The following is a 24,871-nucleotide window of genomic DNA, read 5'->3' as shown; positions in this document are numbered from 1 at the left end:
TGGCATTCCCAGGTGGTCACTCAGGTGGAGCAGAATTGTGGTTCCTTTTAGTTGAGGAATACCCTTTCCAATCCTCCAAAGTCCCCCCCCCCCCTCACTCCCTATTGCATTATCTGGTGTGCTTCACTCAGTCATGTTACCTGCCTGACCTTTGTAGGCATTTGGGTTTGTAACCACTGCTTTCTGTGGAGAAAGGAGGTGGACATGTCAGGAAATTTTATTAATAAGCTTGATCTTTTTTATTTTATTTTTTATTTTTTAAGATTTTTAAAAATTGATTTTTAGAGAGAGGGGAAATGAAAGGGAAAGAGAGAGAGAAACATTGATTGACTGCCTCCTGCACATCTTCCTATCAGGGATTGAGCCCACAATTGGGCATGTGTCCTGATCAGGAATTGAACCCAAACCTTTTGGTGCACAAGAATGTTGCCCAACCAACTGAGCCACACTGGCCAGGGCAATAAGCTTGATCTTGATAACACAGCTTATCCTGGGAAAACATGTCAGCGTGCCCAATTCTGACAGCCTCTTGCTTTTAGAGGCCATGGAGCCTGCTACCAGCACACTTGACTCTCTGGGTACGATTGTTGAAAGATGCTGCCCAGCTCATGAAGGAAAGTCTTTGGGGCAGAAACCCTGCCTCGAACAACCACTGAGCTTGTAGGGACAGATAATTTGCATTTTCTGCTCTGGGAAGTCTTGAAACTGCTTTAACGTTGACCTTTTCCCTGATTAACAACCCCAGTAACATGGCTCCTTCCCGCAGACGCGTCAGAACCATGCCCCGACACAGCCAGTCCCTGACCATGGCACCCTACTCTGTAAACCTCATGGAGCAGCTGGAAGACAGGATCCTGTGCCACGAGAAGACAACCGCCGCGCTCGTGGAGCACGCCTTCCGGATCAAGGACGACATCGTCAGCAGCTTGCAGAAAATGCAGAACAAAGGGGGAGGCGACCGCTTGGCCCGGCTCTTCCTGGAGGAGCACATCAGAAACATAACGGCCATCGTGAAGCAGCTGAACCGGGACATCGAGGTAAGGTGTGTGCCTCAGGCGGGCTGTGTTCCACTCCGCAGACTCGTTCCACGCTGGGAGGCGGGCCAGGCCAGTGCCCCTGCCAGGCAGCAATGCCTTCAGGCCAACGCTGTCTGTTCTGTCCTGTCTGTTCTTACGGATTGTCCAGGAAACAGCTTGAACAAATATCCTCGTTAAATTTCTTCCAGTGTTTGATAGCAGTTACTGCCAGTGTTATTTTGTTTAATCTAAATTTACCTTGCTGATTATTAGATCACTTTTTTTTTTTTGGCTCTCAATGTAGAGGAGAACTCGTCAAAAAGTTTCCCTGTAAAAATTCTTCATATCCCTGAAGACAGCTATTAGACCAATTACTAGGTCATCCTTTGCTCTTCTGATTAAATATTTCTAGGTCATGATGATTTTATTACTCAAACAACCTGGAGATTTGAATTGCTTCTCAGACTCCCCTTTTATTGTTTTATTTTTCTCTGCAATGAGCCCAATAAACAGCCAGTGTTGTCTATTTTTAGAGTTGGTAAATTTACTGCTACTTATTCAACCACAGGATCACATAATTTAGTTCAGAAACCTTAAGATTATTTAGGGCCTGGGTTCTATCACTGAACAATATTAATATCCTCCACATGTAATTTTTAACTATATGAATAAGAAGTACATTGACTAGATTAAGGAAAATCTTTGTTGCAAGTCATAGACCTCGTGTCTTAATTATACTTAGGAAATTAAACCTCATTTTTTTTGGTGTCAGATTTGTATTTATACATGTGTGTATATATTTAACAGCCTTTTTGAGGTATAATTTAAAAGCCAGAAAGATTCACCCATTATAAGTGTACAACTCAATGATTTTTAGTAAATTTATAAAAACTACACCCCAAAATTTATATAAGTCTATTTGCAATCAATTCCTACCTCTAATGTAGCCTCAGGTGAGCACCAGTCTGCTTTCTGTCTCTATAAACTTTGTCTTTTCTAAACATTCCATGTAAATGGAATCTTATGAAGTCATCTGCATCTGGCTTCTTTCACTTAGCGTAATCTCTTTGAGATTCAGCCATGTTCTAGAATGTTCTTTTTATGTCTGAGTAGTATCCTATTGTATGGATATACCACATTCTGTTTGTCCCTTCATTATTTGAAGGACATTTGGGTTGTTTCCAATTTTTTAGCTATTATGAATAAAGCTGCTGTGAACACTTGTGTACAAGTCTTTGTATGGGCATATGTTTTTATTTCTCTTGGGTAAATTACTAAAAATGGAATTGCTAGGCCTTAGAGTAAGCTTTTGCTTAACTTTTTAAAACACAGCCAAACAATTTTGCAAAGTGGCTGTATCATTTTACAACTTACCAGTAATATATGAGGTTTCCAGTTTTTCCACATCCTCACCAACATTTGGTATTATTGTCTTTTTATAGTCATTATAGGGCATGTGTAGTGGTACTTCATGGTAGTTTTAATTTGAGTTTTCCTGATGACTAATAATGTTGAGCACCTTTTCATATGCTTACTGATGATTTGAGTGTTTTATTTGGTGAAATGTATATTCAAGTCTGCTGACTATTTTAAAGTGTTGATTTTTTATTGTGGTAAGATAGTTAACATTGTATCCATTTTCAGTACACAATTCAGGGACAGTAGTTACCTTCACAGTGTTGTATGCAATCATCACCACTGTCCATTTCCAAAACACTTTGGTCATCCCAGATAGAAACGCTGTACCCATTAAACAATAAATTGCCATTCCACTCTTCCCTCAGCCACCGGTAACCTCTGAGTTACTTTCTGTCTCTGTGAATTTGCCTATTCCAGTGTGTCATGTAAATGGAATCATATTCAAAATTGTCCTTTGTATCTGGTTAATTTCACTTAGCATGTGTTCAAGTTTCATCCATGTTGTGGCATGTGTTAGAACTCATTTTAAAATTGGATTATTTGTCTTATTATTGAGTTGTAAAAGTTCATATAGAGTCTAGATACAACTCCCACATGTGATGGGCAGTGCTAGTCATCCATTCTTTGCTTTCTATATATTTCTACCCATTCCAGAAGAATTTCTTCATGACACTGGATAATTCTAGCTTTAGATCTCACTAACTTTTCCCTGCCTCATCATTATTTTAATGCGAGGTCATGGCACAGCTTAGATAATTTGAGTCATTAGCAAACATACCTAGAATTCTGAAGTCATCAATTATTTAGGCTTTTGCTAATTTTTTTCTTTAAGTTTTTAACACAATTTTTCTTTAATGTGTTTAAGATGATTTTTAAAAAGCAATTTGCAGTGCAACAAGTTTTAAAATAATTTTAAATCTGCTTTTTCATCTGAAACACATAATGTATAATGATTACTCTTGCCTTAGCAGACAATACTCTTTCCCATTTGCATATAATTTTTGCAGTGTACAATTTTGTAATTGAAAAGATTATTTCCATTCTAGAGAGGGATACTGAGCAAAATCAAACTCTGGTAAAATTTTGCACATGTGAACATTTGCTTTTATGACTGGTGATAACTAGGCATCATTATAAAGTAACAGAAGGAAGTTAGGAAGCTAAGTAGATATGAAAAACTTACTACATGGTTTTATATATTATAAACTTGAGTATGTTTACTCAAACATAATCAAAATTAGGATGCTGGATGAAACATCAAAATTGACATATTTTAGCCAAACTTAAAAAAATGAAATCATGGTGTAGATTAAAATTTTAAATGTACTAAAAGGAAGTCTTTATCAGTAATATAAAATTGGGAGGAGGGTATATTACAAATGTAGCATTTGCCTCTTTAAAGTATAGAGGTGTGAAGATGTTCAGATTGTATTTGAATGATGTGAAAAGTGTATATATACATTTTTGTCTGTAGATTCTTTTTAAATAATATATTTTATTGACTTTTTACAGAGAGGAAGGGAGAGGGATAGAGAATTAGAAACATCAATGAGAGAGAAACATCCCATCAGCTGCCTCCAAGGTACATGCCCTTGACCAGAATCAAACCTGGGACCCTTCAGTCCACAGGCTGACGCTCTATCCACTGAGCCAAACAGGTCAAGGCTGTCTGTAGATTCTTAATGAATTTCTTCTGTAAATTGCTTGTGGTTCTAAAATTATTTTTATTAATGCTTTACACATATTTTTCAGTTAACTTAGTAAAATTTTATGGAGCATTTGTTTTATAAAAATGTGTCTATGCAGGTGATTTTGTATGACAAAACTAAAACTGAAACCAGTTTTAACATATAGAGCTCACTCCAAAGCTCCTGACAGAGCTAGTCAAATTAAGTTAATGTAAATACTATATCATGGTAAATTTATTTAGAAAAGTCTTTCTAATTCTCTACCATATGGCTCTGAAAACAGTACACCCAGGAGGAAAAGTAAAATGTTGTCAAACCACTAGTCTTTGTGATCCTCAGAAACTAGAACTAATCTTCATTTTTCTATTTTTTAGCACCTACCAAAGTCTAGCACATAGTAGGAGCTGAATAAATGCTGCATAATCAATGTCTCCAGGGTCCTTAGGCCTACCAGAATCCTGTAATTATCGCCTATGTTCTATCAGCAGATTCCGGTGTCAAAGCAGATCACTCTTGTGTACTAGTACATAGAAGGTGCTTGGTAAATGTTGAATGAGAAAATACATTGTTTAAATACATTCCCACCCATTGTCTTCACTGGCAGTTTGCCTTGCAATGTGGAGGATGTCATCAATTATTCATTCCTCAGAAACTTTACACAAATTACCATCATTATAAATTTAGAAGAGGTAACATAGTCAACTATGAATTTGCATGTCTGGATTCTCCATACTGTCTTTTACTTAAGCTCTTATCAATCCCTGGGAGCCAGATCCCGGTGACCAGTCCATAGCCCTTGGTTGGTGGTAAGCTTTCCTTTCCACGCCACTGGATGGTTTGAGGAAGTGGTTGAGACCTCATGTCCCCTTAGAGCTTTTACTGTGTCTTTGGAGAGGTGGGCAGTGGGGTCTGCTACCTGCTGACTGGAGTCTGCAGCTGCTCCTGGTTTCCATGCTTCATAAGGTCCCACTGGTTGGGGTGTTGGCTTTGACCTAGTTGGGTTATGGGAAACCATATCAAGCCTTTGTCTAATTGATTCAATTATACACAGTTTGATAGTTTATGGGCTTTCTGAACTCAAGTGATGAATGCTGAGTTGGGCTTTATGAACATGTCAAGGCAGAGGCATGGACAAGAATGGATAGATGGGAACTTGTGAGGAGAGAGTCTTGGCTCCTGGACTTCAGGTATTTTTCCTAAAAAGGGAAGTTTGGCCTGCAGCTCAGCAATCATGTCCCATTGGAACAGGTATACCAGCAGAGGGACTTTGGTGATTATCATCTGTGTTAGTAGGGTTTTCCCAGAGAAACAGAGCTAGTAGGCTATAAATAAACTTTTTTTTATTATAAAGCATTGGCTCACATGATTATGGAGTTCTGCCGTCTGTAAGCAGGAGACCTGAGAAGCTGGTGATGTAGTTTGAAGGCCTGAGAACTGGAAGGCTGATAGTGTAGAGTCCAGTCCAGGTCTGAAGGCTTGGGAGCCAGAAGCGCTGAGGGCAGGAGAAAATCCATGTCCCAGCTCACTCAGGCAGAAATCAAATTCCAGCTTCATCTCAAAGGATTGGATGGTTCCCATTCACTTTGAGGAAGGCCCTCTACTTTACTCAGCTCGCCTATTCAAATGATAATCTCTTCAGAAACATCCTCGCAGACACACCCAGAACTACTGTTTACTCCACTACCTGGGCATGCCATGGCTTAGCCACATTGACATATAATTAACCATCACATTACCCAAGTTCACTTTAACTCTACCCATTCGACTTGGTTTGTCTTGTGGCGTGGCTCCAGGGCATGAAGACAGTGAATTGAATGGAATTTGAGTATTTGTTCCGTTCTGCTGATAGTTGTTTCACTGTACTAATTGGTGTTCTGGGTCGGCCTTTGTCTCCGTACATTTTCACAAGTCTAAGTTCACTTTTGAGGACTTGATCACCTCCAGCACCAGCTAGCTATAGCTATTGTATATGGACGAAACTCCATAGTCGGTGGGCTGTAATCTTTTCTAAATAAACATCTGAGCCTTTAATGTAGAAAACCAAGTCCTGGAACGTGGAGTTAAATGAACTGATGCATTACTCAGCTACCCACTGGGAGGCAGGCACTGTTACAGGCCCCGCGGCTACAGTAGGCACCCACACATTCAAGGCCGCTGCTCTTAGGCCTGTGTACATCCAAGCAGGGTTTACATGAGTGACCTCTAAGTAACCAAGGTGATTTCAGCCCAGGTCAGGGCTCTAGTAATGTGATGGAGAATGATTGTGCAATAATTCTAGGAAGGGTAGTGAGGATGTAAGGTGATTGAACTGAGACTAGAATGACAGAAGGGGCCAGCCCTGGGGGAGGAGGCACATGGGGACGAGGACATTCCAGACAGAGGGGACTGCAGGTTCCAAGGCCATGAACAGGAAGAAGCTTGGCATGTTTGAGGAGCGGAAAGGGAGCCAGTGGAACTGTTTGTCATGAGCCAGGAATATGACCAGATCATTAGCCTCAAAGGCCGTGATGGGAAGTTAGGCAGTTGGAAATACTAGCAGGAAGCCATGATTTATTTTTAAGCAAAGGAATTGAATGCATTCACACTCTTGGTGCTGGGGATATCATTGTGGGTAAAACAGATAACATCTCTGGCTGTTGCGTTGCTTATAGACTGATTTATGTTTCAAAAAGATCATCTGGCTACAGCTTGAGAGGGGATTGTAGGGGAGCAAGAATGGAGTCAGGGGGTTTGGTTGGGGGCCATTCAGGGTGAGGGGACTGCAGCTGGATGGAGGGAGTCACCTTGGAGAGGGAGAGAAGTGGATGGTCTGGATCTGACTTGGAGAGAGAGCTGACTGGACTTGCCCATGTTGGGGGTAGGACTGGGCAAGTTCTAGGGGCCATTGAAGGTCCCAGTGAAAATGCCAGGAAGGCATTTTGATAGATGGGTTGGAACACTGGGGGATTTTAAGTTCTGGTGGGAAGATTAAACACCCAAGGGAGACATTGTTGTATGAGGCCCTTGCCTGGGGCGTTGGGCCGTTCTCCAGGTAACATTGGAGTTAGACTTTCATCTCTAAATCCTGGAGAAGGAGAACCACAGAGCTGTGTCTTTCCTGGTCATTCCCAGGCAACACTAGCCTGGGGCCCGGGTCTTTTGCGTGAGCAGGATGTAGTGCTGTGGGGCTCACAGGAGGTGTTGTTCTTTTCTGCTGTTGGGAAGGGAGCTTCTTTAAAGACAGGCCGTGTCTCAGAGAAAATAAGTGAAAACTTGGGACTATGCTTTTTCAAGGCGGCTGGTCTCTTCTCCCTGCCTGTGTGAAATGCCACCCACTTACCATCCTGAGTCTTTCTTGCTGCAGCTGAGCTCCCTGAGGGCAGGCCTGGTGCACAGCACGGTGGGCATGCAGGAAACAGACTCTTGAATTGAATTGAAAATGATGGAGCGTTGACGATACTCCATACTCGGTGGGCTGTAACCTTTTCTAAGTAAACATGATGATTATACATTGTTCCAAATTGACAAATTAGGGAACTTACTGGCTTTACAGAGGGTTGCTTTTTAAGACTTCATCATAGAATTCCTTTTAAATAGTAAACTCTTGAATGCCTTCTATTTCCAGTGTTCAGTAATGTGAATATTGTGCTAAGGTCAGATATAATTCTTTTTTGAATTATTCAAGGAAAGCACTTCTAATACAATATGTTATTCATCAGAAAGTTAAATAGGCTTTTCTTATTTCTAAGCATTAAAACACACACACACACACACACACACACACACTTTTTTATCTGGTTATAAAAGTAATGTAAGCTCTTTATAGAAAATACAAAAAGGAGGAATTAACCATAATCCCACACTAGAGATAAGCAAAATGTTAATATGCCAGTATTATTTTCTATACATCTTATAACAGCTAGAACATGCTGTACATTTGTTTTATATCCTTTCTTTTTGATTGTGTGTGTGTGTGTGTGTGTGTGTATATATATATATATATATATATATATATATATATATATATATAGAGAGAGAGAGAGAGAGAGAGAGAGAGAGTGTTAATCCTCACATGAGGATATTGTCCCATTGATTTTTAGAGAGAGTGGAAAGGAGGGGGAAACATCAAGGACCAGAATTGAACTCGGGACCTTTTAGTCCAAGGGGCAACACTCTATCCAGTGAGCCAAACCGGTTGGGGCGTCTTTTTGCTTAATATTAAATGACACATATTTCCCCTGTTTTTAAGAGCCCTCCACGGACCAGTTGCATAATAATGTGCTTTGTAGATAACCTTGTAAAATGCATGGTATGTGGCTCACACTCTGCAGGCATTTTTGTGCCTATATTTTGTCATTTTTATTATTCCCTTTAAAATTAATTCCAAGAACTAGTATTGCTGGGTCAAAGGTTATGAACATTGTGAACATATTTTGATGGGTCATGCCATGGAAAAGTTGTATCAGGAAGTGCATTTTTAATTTTTGATAGACATTTTGGTATTATAGATTAAAAATACTTGCTTCTTTAATAGATGAAGATGGTATGATTTTAAAATTTTAAATAGACTTTATTTTTAGAGCAGTTTTAGGTTCACAGCAGAACTGAGCAGAAAGCAGAGTTCACACGAGGCCCCCCCATCTCCCCCGGGCCCCCCCTCCCCCTCGTCCCCACACGTGCAGCCTACCCCAGCAGCATCACACCTCAGGGGTGCATTACGTGACATGGTTTTCATTTCCTGTTTCTTTGCTTATTAAAAAGGTAGAATTTTAAAATATGTGTTGTTTTATGTGTTTTTTTTTCTTCTGTTTTGGAAAGTGCTGTTTATTTTCTTTGCTTAGTGATTTTTTGATTGAGAAACAACTCAAATGAAATGATTGGTTTGAGCCTTTGCCATCTCTACAGTGTTGAATGCAGTGTTTCTCCAGGAATGGTCCATGGACCCTCACTTCATGTCTGGACCCATTTCCTACTTTTGTTCTCTGGGAGTGGGGCCTGGGATTTATGTTTAACAAGCCACCTAGGGATCCTCCTGAGAACCACTAGTCTGAAGCCTTATTATAAACAAAGATTGGAAGCATTACAAACAAACAAAAATGAGGATTTCTTTTTATCAACTATAGTTAATGAGTGTGGCCTCCTATTAAAAGAGAGTGCACAGCAGCGCCTTTTCCTCAGTGGGAGAGTGTCAGAACCAGATTAGTCACATCTGAAAGTTTCTTTGCAAGAATATGTTGGCATGACTAACGTTTAGTCATTCACAGGTGATTGTAACTGGCTTGCATTCTTCTTAATAGAGCAGGTTCATTCAGAAAAATCTGGAAACTACAGCAAATAGATAGGTCTAGTAGTTCCAAATTCTTTTCAGTGAAATATTTCCTTTATTGTCACTATCACTGTCCCTCCATCTAAAGTGGCTCAGCCCAGGTTTCCAATAAGGAAAACACAGGATCCTCACCTTCCTAATTTCTACTTGTTCCCAGGAAGTTTGAAAACTATAAAAATGTAAGGGATGGTATGTGCATTTTCCTGCATATATGTTATATTTAAAAGGGAGCACAAACACATTTTAAACAAGCATAATTATATTATCTAACAGGGCCTTTCTGATCATTTGCAAATTGGACTGCCAGTGTATGAGAAATCATCAAATTTCTAGAAATAAATATTAACAAGCATATACATGAGTGTAGCTTAAGAAACCTGTGGGCTGGTGTAGGAGGTAACGGGAAGGTGGTGACTTAGTGTGCCTTCCTCCACTGTTCTCAGGGCCACCTTCCCCAGCAGCGGGGCTACACAGGTGGGACGGCCTGGGGGAGCCAGCAGAGACCTGGCCTGGGAAAGCCTGGAACTGAGGTCCCCGACACTGTGGTGCAGGAGTCAAAGAGGTAGGCCAGTCTTCTGCACTTCACTGGAGGTGAAGGTAAAGAAGAGGAGGGATGCAAAGGTGGCTGTGTCCCCACTGCCTCCAGGCTGGGAGGGCTGTGGAGGGCAGGACACGAGAGCTTCCTCCTGGTGCCTCACCTGGAGCCGGCTCTGTGCCCTCACCAGCTGGCTACACCTCTAGTTCATAAGTTCCTTCCACCACACGGAGGACCACCTACTTGATCTCACTCCAATGATTGCAGAACAAAAAGAGAAGCCAGAAGTGAAAAGATACAAGACTTGGAGGACAGATCCAGGATACCCAGCACATGAATAAGGGGAGCTTCCAAAGGAGACAAAGAAACAGATGGAGAAGAAGCAATAGTTACATAAAAGAAAATTTACCAGAATTAAAAAAATATCTGTGATTACAGATTGAAAAGTTCACTGAATTCCGGGTAGAATTGATTTAAAAAAAAAAAAAAAAGAGCCACAATTAGGTACATTCTGATAAAACTCCCGAACTCCAAAGATGAAGAAAAAAATCTTACAAACTTCTAGCTGTAAGGAGGTTGAAGCATCAGATTTTCTGTAGCCTTAACATTCCCTGGAAGGAAAGGCATTTAAATCAAGAATTCTATACCCTTTCAACTTATCACTCATTCTTTAGGGTCAGAGAAGGATGATTCTTGGCATGGCAGGGATTCAGAATCTTTTGTCCGAGTGTCTGATCTGAGGAAAATGCGGGAGAAAGGACTCTAACCCAAACACCATGAGTCTGCAGAGAGACCCTTAGATGGGAAAACGGAAAGGAGAAGCACAAAGATAGCGGCACCTACATCATGTCATGTAAATGGATATTGAGAAATGCCTGGGACTGGGTCACAGAAGTGCTAAAAATTTTTTCAAAATAGAAGAAATACTCTACTCAATAGGCAAAATCCTAATTATAGCCCAACTGGAAGTATCGAATTATTCTAGCAAAGCCAGGTTGGGGTGGGGGAAGGGCAAGAGGGGAAACAAGCAAAAATCCTTCCAAATAAGCCAGCTAGATAGGAGAGTGAAAGAGGCTGAAGGATGGGGGACGTGCAGGTGTGCCGAGTGTATCATGTTGGAATCGCAGTGTCCAGGGATATTTCCTAGTTAACAAGGGGAGGAAAGGCCATCAGTGGTGACCTGATTAAACCAAAGTAAGAAAAAGGAGAAAGGCAATAAGAACTAAAAGCAACATAAATTGTAAACAAAGTGAGGTGAAGGGATGAATGAAAACACAAAGCAGCCTGGGTCATTGATAGCATAGTCCATGGAGCCAGACTTCTTCCTTTTTTCTTTTTTCTTTTTTTTTAAAAATATATTTCATTGATTTTTTTACAGAGAGGAGGAGAGAGGGATAGAGAGCTAGAAACGTCGATGAGAGAGAAACATCGACCAGCTGCCTCTTGCACACCCCCTACCGGGGATGTGCCCGCAACCAAGGTACATGACCTTGACCCGAATCGAACCTGGGACCTTTCAGTCCACAGACAGACGCTCTGTCCGCTGAGCCAAACTGGTTTCAGCATGGAGCCAGACTTCTTCGTTCAAATCCCAGATCTGTCACTTTTACTCATCAGTTTATTTTGTTCAGTATATTCCACGTATGAACAAGATCATGTGATACTTGTCTTTCTCTGACTGGCTTATTTTGCTTAGCATAATACTCTCCAGGTCCCTCCATGTTGTTTCAGAGGGTAAGAGATCCTTCTTTTTTACTGCTGCATAGTATTTCCATAGTATAAATGTACCACTTTTTACTGCTGCATAGTATTTCCATAGTGTAAATGTACCACCAATTTTTTATCCACTCATCTACTGATGGGCACTTGGGCATGGAACATTTGGTCCTAGCTGGTTTGGCTCAGTGGATAGAGTATTGGTCTGTGGACCGAAGGGTCCTGGGTTCAATTCCAGTCACAGGCACATGCCTAAGTTGTGGGCTCACTCCCCAGTAGGGGGTGTGCAGGAGGCAGCCAATCAATGATTCTCTCTCATCGTTAATGTTTCTCTCTCTTTCTCCTTCTTCCTTCCTCTCTGAAACCAATAAAAATATATTTTTAAAAAATCAATCATGTGCCACAAAGCAAGCCATAATAACAAAACATTAAACATATTACAGACCACATTTTAATCATTATCCAATACAATTAGAAATAAATAATAAAAATGATGAAAATCACTTAGCTTGAAATGAAGAAATAACAATTTTAAGTAATCCTTAGATCAAAGAGGAATTCAAAACAGTGAAAAAGAAAACATGTCACACCCAACTTATGGACACAGAAAATATGGTACTAAAAAAAATCTTCATTATTAAGAAAGAAATAATAAAAAATAAAGGAACGGTGTATTCATCTTTTAAAATTACCAAAAAAGGAATAAAACAAAGGAAAGAATTAGCAGATATTTAAGCTGACATCAAGCAAATAGAAAATGCTTTTTAAAAGTGGTTGAAAGGGAAAGGATCCAAGAAACCAAAAGCTTTCTCTTGGAAAAGGAGCGAGAAGATGGTGTGGTGAGGGGGAGTGTGAAGAACAGAATATAGTAGAGGAAGGCGAGTGGGAGGAAAGATGTGCCAAAGAATGGGGAAATGCTCAAAAGAAACATCTGATGTAACCTTTTGCTCCCACTACTTAGCACGTGGGTTTTCTAATCTGTCTGTCTGTCTGTCTGTCTATCTGTCTCCGTCAGAGTGCTTCAGCCTCAGCTTCTTTCTTTTCCTGCCTGTTTGTGGCAGTCAGCATGGCAGTCCTGGTGAGCCACTGGCTACCCGGGCGGCTTTGGCCGTATCATTTCAGCTGTTTGTGCCTCACGTCCTGGAGGGGAACACGGGCATCCCAAGTGTCCCCCTTCACTGAGCACCTGTGTGGATTTGGTGCATGTCAGCACTTCCCAGCACATGCTCACATGATGTTCTCATTGCCCCCATCATTCCTTTGAAGGATCCCCAGATGGATGCTCCACGAGGCCATGCTCTTAGGTCTGGACACTTACCCTTCAAGCAGTCCTGCTTTCATTTCAATGTCTTTCCTATGGGACACCATTCGGCCATTCCAGGAGAAGTATTGTCATCTACTACTCGAAAGAATATTTGCTGTATTTACCGTGTACCAGGCATTGCACTAAGTGCTTTATGTGTATCTTATGTAATACTCACAGTGGCCTTAAAAGTCTAGTCACCATCCTGGCCGGTATGGCTCCATGGTTGAGCCTCGGCTCATGAACCAGGAGGTCACAGTTTGATTCCCGGACAGGGCACATGCCCAGGTTGTAGGCTCGATCCCCAGTAGGGGGCGTGCAAGAGACAGCCAATCAGTGATTCTCATCATTGATATTTCTATCTCTCCCTCTCTCTTCCTCTCTGAAATCAATAAAAAATATATATTTTAAAAAAAGCATAGTCACCATTCCTGTTAACAGACGAGGGAAGGAAGCTCAGAGAACTTTACACACTTGCCCAGAATTTGGAGGAACCAGAATTTGGCGCCATTGTCTGATGCCCTGTTCCCCTCCTTGCTCCTGATTTATTACTTTTTAATAAATGTAAGGATTGTTTTCCTAAAACAGTGACTATTAAAAAAACATCATGGAGTGATAGAAATACACATCTAGAGGCCAGGGTCCTGGTCTGGATCTCTGTCAACTCACTTGACACCAGAGTCTCGGTGTTTTTATCGGTAAATTAAGGGACGTGGTGTGGGTGTGATCCTTAAGGTCTCTCTCTTTCTCTCTAAGCCCCTGGCTCTCTGTACATACCGGTAGCTGTTAAAAAGGAGCCTCTTATGAAAAGAGTTCAACATCCTTGCCTAAAATGGTTTGTGGAATCATGCAAACTCTCAAGTGACTCTCCTGTGGTGTTTTGTGTTGCCCAGGTCCTCCAGGAGCAGATCCGTGCCCGGGACAACATTAGCTACGGAACTAATTCTGCCTTAAAGACTCTGGAGATGCGGCAGCTGTCCGGTTTGGGGGATCTTCGAGGGAGAGTGGCAAGGTAGGTGGTCAAATGTTTGGGACTCCACTCCTCAAAAGCTATTTTTCATACCCTTCATTTTAGTGGGGAACATATCCATGAAGTCCCAAAGCAAATTGTTTGCATTCTTCTCGTGCATCACTTCCTTTGCCCATAAAATTTAACCATGGACACTAGACCTGGACATGAGCATGCCATGACTTCTTGTGTGTCTGCAATGGGAACTGTGTGTGTGTGAGGAAGTGGCAGGAGAGCTCAGCTGACCGGTGCCATCGGGCAGATGAAGATTATTATGTTTATTGAATCCAATAATGTACAAAGTTGGGACTTACATTTTTGCATATCTTATTTATTTATAAACTATAATTCTATTTCCTTTAATTTTTATTAGAATTCTAAGCAAATACTTCTCCGCCTTTTCTGAAAATGATCTGTGTTTAACTTGGAAAAATATTTTTAATTATTATGGCATAACATTTTGCCAAGTCTTATACCATTTGGTCGATGTCTAGCATTAAAATTAACTTCTTCAGAATATTTTTTCAATCTTTATCGTTGAAAGTATTACAGATATCTCCTTTTCCCCCCATTGTCCTCTTATAGCCAGTCCCCTACCCTTCCCCCTGTCCACACGCCCCTGCAGGCCTCCACCACACTATGGTCTGTGTCCAGGGGTTATGCATATATGCATACAAGTTCTTTGGTTAATCTCTTCCCACCCCTCCACCCCACCATTCCCTCAGATATTCAGCAGTCTTCCATGCCATTTTTAATTTAATTTTTTCTTATAACTCACTTATTAGTAAATTCTTTTTCAATTACAGTCAGTGTACAATATTATATTAGTTTCATCTGTACAATATAATGATTAGACATTAATATACCCCAATAAGGTTAGTACCAACCTGACACTATGCACAGTTATTACAATATTATTGACTACATTTTTATTTTATTTTCTGAAAGTATTGGTCCATCATAGGTTGAAAATTTTCAAAAGAGCTCTGTTATCTCAGTTGGAAAGTGTTGTTCTGGCCCTTCACTACTTGTTGCACCCGCAGCATCATATCACCGGGGACCCTGTTAGAAATGCCAGTAGTCCCTAAAGTGCTCACGGGCCTCTCCCGCCCTCTGCTGCAGGTAAGGGCCAAGCACAGGAGATGTGGAGCTCACAGGCAGTTTGAGTCAGCCTGAGGTGAAGTTGTGAGTGGTCTGCAAAGGGCAGGAGGGGAAAAAAGGGCTCAGGAACCAAGGACTCTTTGGAGCGGAGAGCACTAGTGACGGGAGGTGTCTTTGCAGACAGCACCTGAAGGGCCTTGCGTGCTGGGCCTGTGGATTTGCATCTGTTGGGGGGCTCGTTGACTGCTCTTGTGTGGTTTTCTGTCCTCCTCTGAGTGAACTCCAATCTCCTTAATATGACCCTGCTGACTTCTCACCTCTTTATCTTAGCACTGTACCTTTCAGCAGTGATCAACTAACTGCTTGTTATTTCTTGAATGGGCCATGCGTCCTATTTCAGTGCCTTTGCATACACTATTCTTATACCCAACATGCCTTTCCTTCTTTTCTTGCTTCTGATCAGTCTTTAAAATACTGCTCAAATGTCACCTCCTCCAGGAAGTCTTTCCAGATAGCCCTTGCTCCTGAGGTCCCCTGGCATTCTTTGTTCTATTGAGTATTTCTATTGTCTTCACTGTGTTGGAGTGGAGTGCCATCTTTTACTTTTGTAGCTCAAGTGTCTGGGGATAGTCCCTGGAAAGTAATAGATCTAGAAAATCACTGTAATAGGATGGAAAAACTTGAATTCTTTCCATGGAGATTAGCTTAAAGGAAACCACAGCTTTGTTATAGCTCTCAGGACAGTGAGAAGTTAGAACTTCAGAGCTGCAGGGCAGAATAGAGACCTTTGAGGATCTTCTTGGTCATTTTTTTTCTGCAGATGAAGATTAAGCGATGCAATATATGTAAGAGGCCTAGTGCAGTGCATGGAATGGCATGTGAAATTATCCTGGTTCTAATTACAAAACAGAGAAGTTATTATGAAATACTTTCAGAAATTTTATGTCTCTCCCTCCCCCCCCTGCAATTTCTTATTAGCTGCTCTACTCAGCTTGTTCTTTCTCTGTAACAAATACGTTTATTCTGCAACAATTAAAAGTGTATTAGGAGCACCACATGTCTTTGTTTTGTTTTTATATTTGTCTTTCTCCTATAATGTTAATGAGCCTTTAATTGTTGAAATAAACTCATGTGAAGTAAAAATTATTTGGCAAAATTTTGGCTTTCTTGAATTGGTTATGTTATTGTATTGAAGGAATCTGAATGAATTTTTAAAATGATATTCTTAAATTACTGGGCTGCTATATATATATATATATATATATATATATATATATATATATATATATATATATATATTTAAATATATTTTTATTAATTTCAGAGAGGGAGGGAGAGACAGAAAATGAGAGAGAGAGAGATTGAGAGAGAGAGAGAGAGAGAGAGAGAGAGAGAGAGAAAGAGAGAGGATGATGAGAGAATGATTGATCAGCTGCCTCCTAGATGTCCTACTCTGGGGATCGAACCCGAAACCCAGGCATGGGCCCTGAACAGGAACTGAACCGTAACCTCCTGGTTCATAGGTTGACGCTCAACCACTGGGCCACACAGTTGGGCTGGGCTGCTATATTATTTCAGATTTATTTCTTAGTGTTTTGGATCCATTGGTGATGTAATTGATAGGGAACAGACCCTGATACCTCCCATGTAGATCCAGCTGGGAGAGACAAAAACAAATTTGCTATGGAGGCGAGAAACACTTACCCCCACTAAGCCTAGTACATCCTAAAAAGACTTTCACAGAGGTTCCCATTTCTCTCTAAAGCAGGACTCAAAGCTTTCCTGTTCTTACTGGAATATTTGGTCCATTTTTGCCCTGTCTTCTTCATTTCTCCAAGACTCAGTCCCATATCCTCTTTCCTCTATGAAGTCTGTTTGCATGGTGTCAGAGCCTTGAGAATTATCGGTATACTAGGGCAGATGTGACGCAAGCCCAGGTGTAAAGAAAAAAACAGATAAATTTGGACATCATCAGATTAAAGCCTTTTGGAGATGATGTGTAATGCTGCTCTGAACACTCACATAGTTTTGGTGTGGTCGTATGTTTTCATTTCTCTTGCATATTTATACCTAGGAGTGTAATTGTTGAGTAATGTGGTAGCTCTCTATTTTTGAAGAACAGAACAGTTGGACTATTTTCCAAAGTGGCCGTGCCATTTTACTGCCAGCGGCAGTGTATGAGGGCTCCCATTTCTCTGCATTCAACACTTGTCTGCCTTTTTTATTACAGTCAACCTAGGGGTGTGAAGTGGCATTACGCGGTTTTGATTTGCATTTCCCTTAATGACTAACGGTGTTGAACAAAATTTAATATGCTTATTGGTGATTTCTCTGCTTTGTAAAACTTACACAGATCCTGTGCCCATTTTTAAATTGGGTTATTTGTCTCTTTATTGTTGTAGGAGTTCTTTGTATATTCCAAATGCAATTCTCTGATCGGATATTTGAAAAAAAAGTTTCCCCATTCTGTTTTCTTTTCATTCCTTAATTGGGTCAATTTGGTTCTACTTTTTAAAATTTTTATCTCTTTATTGCTATTCTCTATTTAATGAGACAAATAAAAAGTCATTATATTTTACTTTTTAAAGTGTGTTTCTTTGACTATATTCATAATGGCTGCCTTGAGCTTTGTTGTTTAAATTGGCATCCGCTCTTTCACAGGAGCTTTTGTCTGCTCCTTCCCTGTGTATAGCTCACATTTTCCTGTTTTTCCCCACCCCGCAACTCTCAGGCTTTTTGTTAACAACTGGGCATTTCAGGTGATAGTGCTGCAATCTGGTGTGCTGACACACACCCTTGGGTTTGTTGTTGTTGTTGTGTGTTCAATGACATGGCTGGACTGTTTTAGTGATGTCTATTTCCCGTGCGGTAACTAGCCTCAGGTGTCACTCCTCAGAAGGTACAAAGTCACATTGCAATTACAATGGTTTCAGCAAGACTCTCTGTCTCTTTTCCTGATCGTTATTAAGCCATCTGCCTCTGTAGGAACCACACTCAAATCTTAGGCTCTACTAATTGCTGGCATATTGCTCTACTGTTTTTGAAGGGACCTAGAACATACATTGCTCTGTGATCTGATTCAATTAAATTATTGCCAGCACTTACGCGTTTAATGATGTGTATATACACTAGTTACTAGTACATACGTGTGTGTATACATACACATGTATATGTTAATTATTACACATACATACATATATGTTAATTATAATAGGAAGATGAGAAAATATTTTTTAAATATTTTTTATTGATTTTTTACAAAGAGGAAGGGAGAGGGATAGAGAATTAGAAACATCGATGAGAGAGAAACATCCATCAGTTATCTCCTGCACACCCCTTACTGGGGATGTGCCTGCAACCAAAGTACATGCCCTTGACCGGAATCGAACCTGGGACCCTTCAAGTCCGCAGGCCCATGCTCTATCCACTGAGCCAAACTGGTTAGGGCGAGAAAATGTTTTAAATGCCATTGCTTTTGGTTACTATGCCACCATGTCACAAGCAGTAAGAAAAGTTTTGCCTAAGTATGTTGCCTGTCATACCTGTTGCTAGACTTTGGGACCCTTTTGGCCAAGTGGTAGAGTCATTCTGCCACCTGATGGCCAGAACTAGGATAGCCGGGAGATAGCTGCCAAAAGACAAAAAGGAAAAAAATTTGGAATCTGTAATACAAAACATCAAGGATGAAATAGGACAGCTGATCAGACTCATTGCAAATTCTTGTTTAGCTAAAGTTATTGAGCATGCACGCAGCTATGTTAGAGTGCTGAGGCTGTCTTTTATGAATGTTTTTTTGAAAAGACAAGCATGATGTCTTTGATTCAATATCAGCTGAAATAGCAATATTGCTTTCCATATATATACATATATATGTAATTTTATATATGTAAATACATATTTATGTATATAATTTCAAACTTATAAAAATATACAAGGTTCACCATTTGTTAACATTTTGTCCCATTTACTCTATTATTTTTTCATACATAAAATTTATTTCTGAAACATTTGAGAGTAAGAATAACACTGTTTTTGACATTAGAAACACAAGTCGGCTTCACTGTGTATGTTTTCTGATGAGAGGCTCTGGTATCACTCACTGTGTGTCTCTCTACTTTCCCTGCCCACCCTACCCCTTTATTTACAAAAGTACATAAGTGACATATGCTGGCAATGAACAACCAGGCACACTGTGGAATATATAAAATGGAAAATGAAGGCTCACCAGCTCCACCTCTGTTTTACTCCTTAGAAATAACTAATGTTAACAATCTGGTGTCTGTCCTCTTAAGATTTTTCATATACTTTGTTGTAAAATAATTATCATTGTAGTAATATAATGTGCAGTAAAACAACTACCTAACAGTGTGATTTTAATTTTACTGAAGTACATTTTTAGAGACTCCTTCCATATGGGCTGTGGGCGATACATTTCTTAATCTTAGTATGCCTGAAACTGTCTTATCTTTATTTTGCACTTATTCTTGGATGACAGGTTATTCTCCCTGAGTAAAATACATTTCTCCATCATCTTGTGATATCTATGGTCTTCTCATATGTGTTGTGTGCTCTTGCAGTCAGTTTTTGGTAGGTTACCAGTCTTTAGTCTCTGGTAGCTTTTAAGATTTTCCCTTTACTATGGGCTATCTGAGTCTCACCCTGCTCCATATATTTTTACTTATCCTACTTTGTATTCATTAAATACTTTAAAATTCATGTCTGTCTTCAGTGTAATGAAATTGCCAGCACTCAGACCTCAAATATTGCATCTCTGCCTATGTCATTCTCTGCATTTCCTCCTCCTCCTCCTCCTTTGTTTTTGTTAAATGTGTTTTTTATCTTAGAGAGAGCGGAAGAGAGATGGAGAGAGAAACATCATTGGCTGCCTCCTTCATGCCCCCTACTGGGGACAGAGCCTGCAACCTGCAAGTGCCCTGATGGAATTGAACTGGTGACCTCTCCGGGCATGGAACAGAGCTCAGCCAGCTGAGCCACACTGACCAGGGCCATTTCCCTCTTTTGAAACCCCTCAACTCCTCCTGGACTTAGGTTAGCGTTCCTTTATCTGTCCTCCTTGTTTTATAACCATTGTTCATGTTTTGAATCTCTGTCTACCTTTACTGCATTCTGAGTGAGCTCCTGGGTACTATCTTCTAGTTCACTGACTTTGTCTTCAGTCATGTCTAATCTAGAGTTTGACTGGCCTATTAAGATAACTATATAGTTTATTCCCAGGATTTCTAATGTTTTCTCTTACGTACTCATTCTTCTTTCATCTCTGCCTGTTTTTTATTTACTAATTTAGCATCCTCTTGATGGATGTTAATCTGTCTTTGTTATTTTGTAGTATCTTAAATACAATATATTTATTTTAAACTTATTTGATCCTAGTTGTGCTTTCCATAGCTGGTGGAGCCCCACTCAAGTCTCTGGTTCCGTTACCCTGGTCATAAGTGGAGCCAGTTCATGCCCTTCTTGCCCCGTGGGAACTAAAATTTCTTCTTACAACTGCTGGCTCTCAGATGCAGAGTCCCAGCAAGTCTCTGACACCAGCAAAGCACTCGCTCTGCTCTGTCTTCTGTGCCATTTCTCTTTGCTTTCCACTTTCTCCCATTTCTTTTTACCCTAGGCTTTGTACCCTTTTTTTTATTTTATTATTTTTTATAAAACTCATTGGTGTCATCTTGATAGATATTCAGGAGTGAGCCAAGGTGAGGGCATGTATGTTGTCTACCACGCTTAACTGAAATACCAGGTAGTAGTTCCTATTTGCAACATTAAAAAAAAAAACTGTATTTCTTTATTTAAAGAAAGAAATAACTTTAAGAGAATAAAAAATATAATTCTACCACATTCCCCAGAATACATTGATCCATATGGTGCTTAACACGTTTTTATTGCTAATTTTTCCTAAGGCTCTTTCTATTTTTTATTTTTTTATTATTATTTTTACATTTAAACCAGCCTCTATTAAGATGATTGGCTCATGAGTACAGCTGTGATGACAGCCTGCAGAGTAAGGGATCTTTGAAGCAGTGCTAGATTTTGACACTGATGAGTCTAGCACTTAACATAATTTCTCTTTCATTCTTTGCCAGTAATTTTTTTTCTTTTTGGTAAAAAAGAAGAAATTCTTATCATTTGCAACATAGAACTAGAGAGCATTATGCTAAGCAAAATAAGCCAGTCTGAGAAAGATAAATATCACATGATCTTACTCATTTATGGAATATAATGAACAACATATTTGCAGCATTTTAATACAAAGTGATTAGTAAATTGGTTAAATAGTATAGCTTATTAGAAAGCCAACCAAGCACTGGCATGCTCTCTGATTTTTATTTATGGCTTATAAAGCATAACCCTGTGATATTTTTTTTTCTCCAGCTTCTGGAGGGATATAATTTAACTTTTGTTAGTTTATTGCAAATAGTCAGTGTGATTTAGAAAGTGAGACTCTTTTCGGTGTCTACATCTTTTAGGGATTAGCCCATAACCCTTGTTCAGGCCTCAGTGCATACGTGCATCTTAAAGAACACATCTTGGGTGCTTTTAGGATGATTGTAGACTGCTGGTTCACTGCAAGTGTGACTGGCCATAGGTTGTTCTTCGTGAGTATTTATGACTTATTCAGCAAGTTCCCAAACAATCTTCTGAGCGTATTTGTCTGAATCAGGGGCATAGTGAACAGATGTCAAATGTAATCCCCATCAATAACAGGAAAATATAGGAATAGAATGAATCACATTTGGTATAGTGGCATAACAGTTTAAAAAAATCTAGACTGCTATAGTGAATGTACTGGAGAGATAAAGTTCTCACCATCCTGTATTGGGTATATTTGGTGTAGTAGAAATTCAACAAATACTTCCTGAGTGAATGAATGGATTGTGGCTGAGGGTTCCAACCACAGCCTCTTCTCTTTACTGTATGTTGCCTTGAACCTGATCTGCCTTTCATAGCAGTGACCTACGCCCACTTGTCTCTAGCTCTGGCTTTCTTATCTCCAACCCATTTCTGCTTCATGGGGGCCCAGGCAAAGGTAGTTGGATAGTGCTTATTCCATAAAATTATAACATAATCTTTGTGCATGGCTATTGATCAAAACAAGTTCGTTGTGGAATTGTTTTTCTCTGATTATAAAAATTACATGTATGTATTGCAGGAAAGTTGTGCACGTCAGAAAAGAATGAAAAGTAAAATAACCACACATGATCCAGAGATAGTTGGTTAATATTTTGTAAGCTTCCGTGTGATATTTTAATATTATATGCATCAAGGTCCACTGAAGCATTCAGAGAACACTATTTTAGCAGGAAGGGATTTCGTATAGAAAATCACAGCTTGCAAAAGCATTGGAAGCTTTGGGGAAGCAAAGTGCAGGAGACTTACTGGCTTTGGGAAAACAGGCAGTGTGAGAATCACAGGAAGGGACTCAGTTGGCTAGGGCATGAAGTAAGGGTTTTTCGGGAGTGTGCCTTGTGCCTGCCTGCCACTGCTGCAGAGAGCAATAGGGCTTCCCCGTCTCTCCCACCTTCCACCTCCTGCATACGTGCCTCCACGGGTGGGACCTAAATCAGCCCACGCTAGTGAGGGAATCCGGGAAGTGTAACCTGGGGGCTCCTGCCCTGAGGAGGTACAGAGACCAAAAAGGCCGTGTCTGCTCTGGGTGGCACTCGTGTGATTGCTTACTCTTGTCACTAGCCTTCCTATATCTTTTTCTAAGTCTCTCACCATGAGTTATTTCCATAAATGTCTGGCCACCTCTTATTCTAGGCGAAGTGAACCCCCAGATACACTGTTTGAAGTTCTGCCCACTATGAGGGTTTCCCTGCTGTAACGCCCTTAGAACTACTCCTGAGCAGGCTTTTAAGTGTCAGCAGCCTTCTAGAAGGTGCCAGCCTATTGGGCGTGACCATCTGTAAAGCAGGCCTGACTTTTCCCCCCTCGGTCCACTTGGGCATCAGAAAACTCCTCAAGAGGCCGCAGGTGTGAGTTGAAGAGAGTTGGTGAAGCATCAGGGCTGGATGCCATGGGCATTGGGCCTCATGCAGTTTGCGTAGCCTTCACGATCTGTTCAGGCTTGGTGTCTGTCTGTACCCCTCCCCTCGGGGATGGAGTGCTGCTCAGTGCCCACCTGTGTGCAGTCTCCACCAGGCAGGACCGAGAGTGTTGGGACAGGGATGGCTTTGCTCTAAAACCCCCAGGATCTATCCTGTGATCCTCCTATTAGGTCTGTCACCCATGGACAGAGGCTGGTACCCAGCGTATCTGCCACGGATACTTGGGGCATTACTGGAACTGCCAATGGGTGTAAGGCCCCAGGGGCAGAGCCACTTCCCTGGCCGCGTGGACCAGCTGCAGAGCCTTCCCCGGCCCTGGACCCCCTCAGCGCAGACAGCCTTCTAGGTGGTTTGGTAAGAGGTTCAGAGGAACGTTTCAAATGTGGTAGAAATTGCCTCCAAAATGCAATCCCCCCTTCCACCCCCCCCCCACACACACACACACACACATGAAAAGGCAGAGGTGGTTCTGAAGATGACACACCACATCCGCACACTCTGTCGTGTTTTGTAATTGGGCCCTCACTGCAGATACGGTTTTGTAGTCACAATCCTTGTAAGCCTTGGGCCCTTTGACGGTTACATCTCGAATCTTTTTAAGCACACCCCTGTGGTTTAATGTAAAGACCATAGTGAGGGCAGCTCTGAATTCATTTGAGCCTCTGCTAAAAAGGGGCTCCTCGCGTAGTTCCTTAGAGTGGGGCCATAGAGTATGCAAGGGAGCCCGAGCACTTGTTTTGAAACTTGAATGAGAATGAACTTTGTTGTTTGCCTGGATAGATGTGACGCCAGCATAGCCAGACTCTCAGCGGAGCACAAATCAACCTACGAGGGCCTTCAGCACCTGAACAAAGAACAGCAAGCTGCCAAACTTATCTTGGAAACAAAGATCAAGGACGCAGAGGGCCAGGTATGACCTGTTTCAGGTAGCCGTTTAAAAGGGGTCATGTTCTTTAGAGCGCCTTGGTGCAGCCTGTCTTTTACAGGGGAAACTACCCGGCCTAGGCATTATCTCTTATCTCTCCTTCTTCCTTCCTCCTGCGTCACTGGAGTGGCGCTTCGTGAGTAGGGCAACCAAATCACTGGGATTTTTCGTTATAGTCCTAATTCCAAAGATTCCCCCCCCCCCCCCTTTATTCTGAAAACAATCACTACATCCCAAATTATAACTCCAAAACTACTTCTCACACGGGTAAGTGGTCAGCATTCTTTTACGACGCAGTTTGGGGTTTGGGAAAAGGTTGCTGTATTCACCGGGACTCATCGCATGTGCTGGTGCACCCGCAGTCTGTATGTGGGAGGAAATTAAGGCAAAGCTGGAGGATAGGACGGCGAGTGGATTGTCAGTATTCCACCTTGAAATTCACAGGTTAATTTCAAAGAGCAAAAAATTCTTGGCATTTAACAGTTTGCTTTTTGGCCACTTACGACTTTCCCTTTGCCATAATGGGGCCTGTCTTTCGGGGACTTCCCCACAGTGTGTGCTCTGCTCGCTCTTCTTCACTGAAAGAGGGCCTATGCCAGGGAAGGGGGGCATCTGGTCAACTTACTGGATTGACAAGACTTGTGTCCTAACTACATCCAATAAGTAGGTATATCCGTGTGTGAGAAAAGCACAGACATTATAAAACCATGAAAAGAAGAATAAAATGACAAGCCCAATGCTTTTTTATCACAGAATGAGTGTAGATAAAATTATTATACCAGAAAATAAAT

The 24,871-nt window shown here is 41.0% G+C and overlaps 1 protein-coding gene across 2 annotated transcripts in view; it reads left to right on the top strand.

Moving 5' to 3' along the window:
- FAM81A (family with sequence similarity 81 member A) overlaps window positions 1–24,871 on the top strand; it is a 51,379-nt gene that overhangs the window by 15,446 nt on the left and 11,062 nt on the right. For both annotated transcript variants that reach the window (XM_084874068.1, XM_084874069.1), the window contains exons 3-5: window positions 767–1,037; window positions 13,876–13,994; window positions 23,936–24,065. In XM_084874068.1, coding sequence (XP_084730194.1) covers window positions 767–1,037; window positions 13,876–13,994; window positions 23,936–24,065 — 520 coding nt within the window. The remainder of the gene's footprint in view (window positions 1–766; window positions 1,038–13,875; window positions 13,995–23,935; window positions 24,066–24,871) is intronic.

The sequence above is a fragment of the Pipistrellus hanaki genome (assembly GCF_964339955.1).
Source record: "Pipistrellus hanaki genome assembly, chromosome: 1".
Lineage (NCBI taxonomy): Eukaryota > Metazoa > Chordata > Mammalia > Chiroptera > Vespertilionidae > Pipistrellus > Pipistrellus hanaki.
Note: the sequence above shows the minus strand (reverse complement) of the source record. Positions and strands in the feature narration are given on the sequence as shown.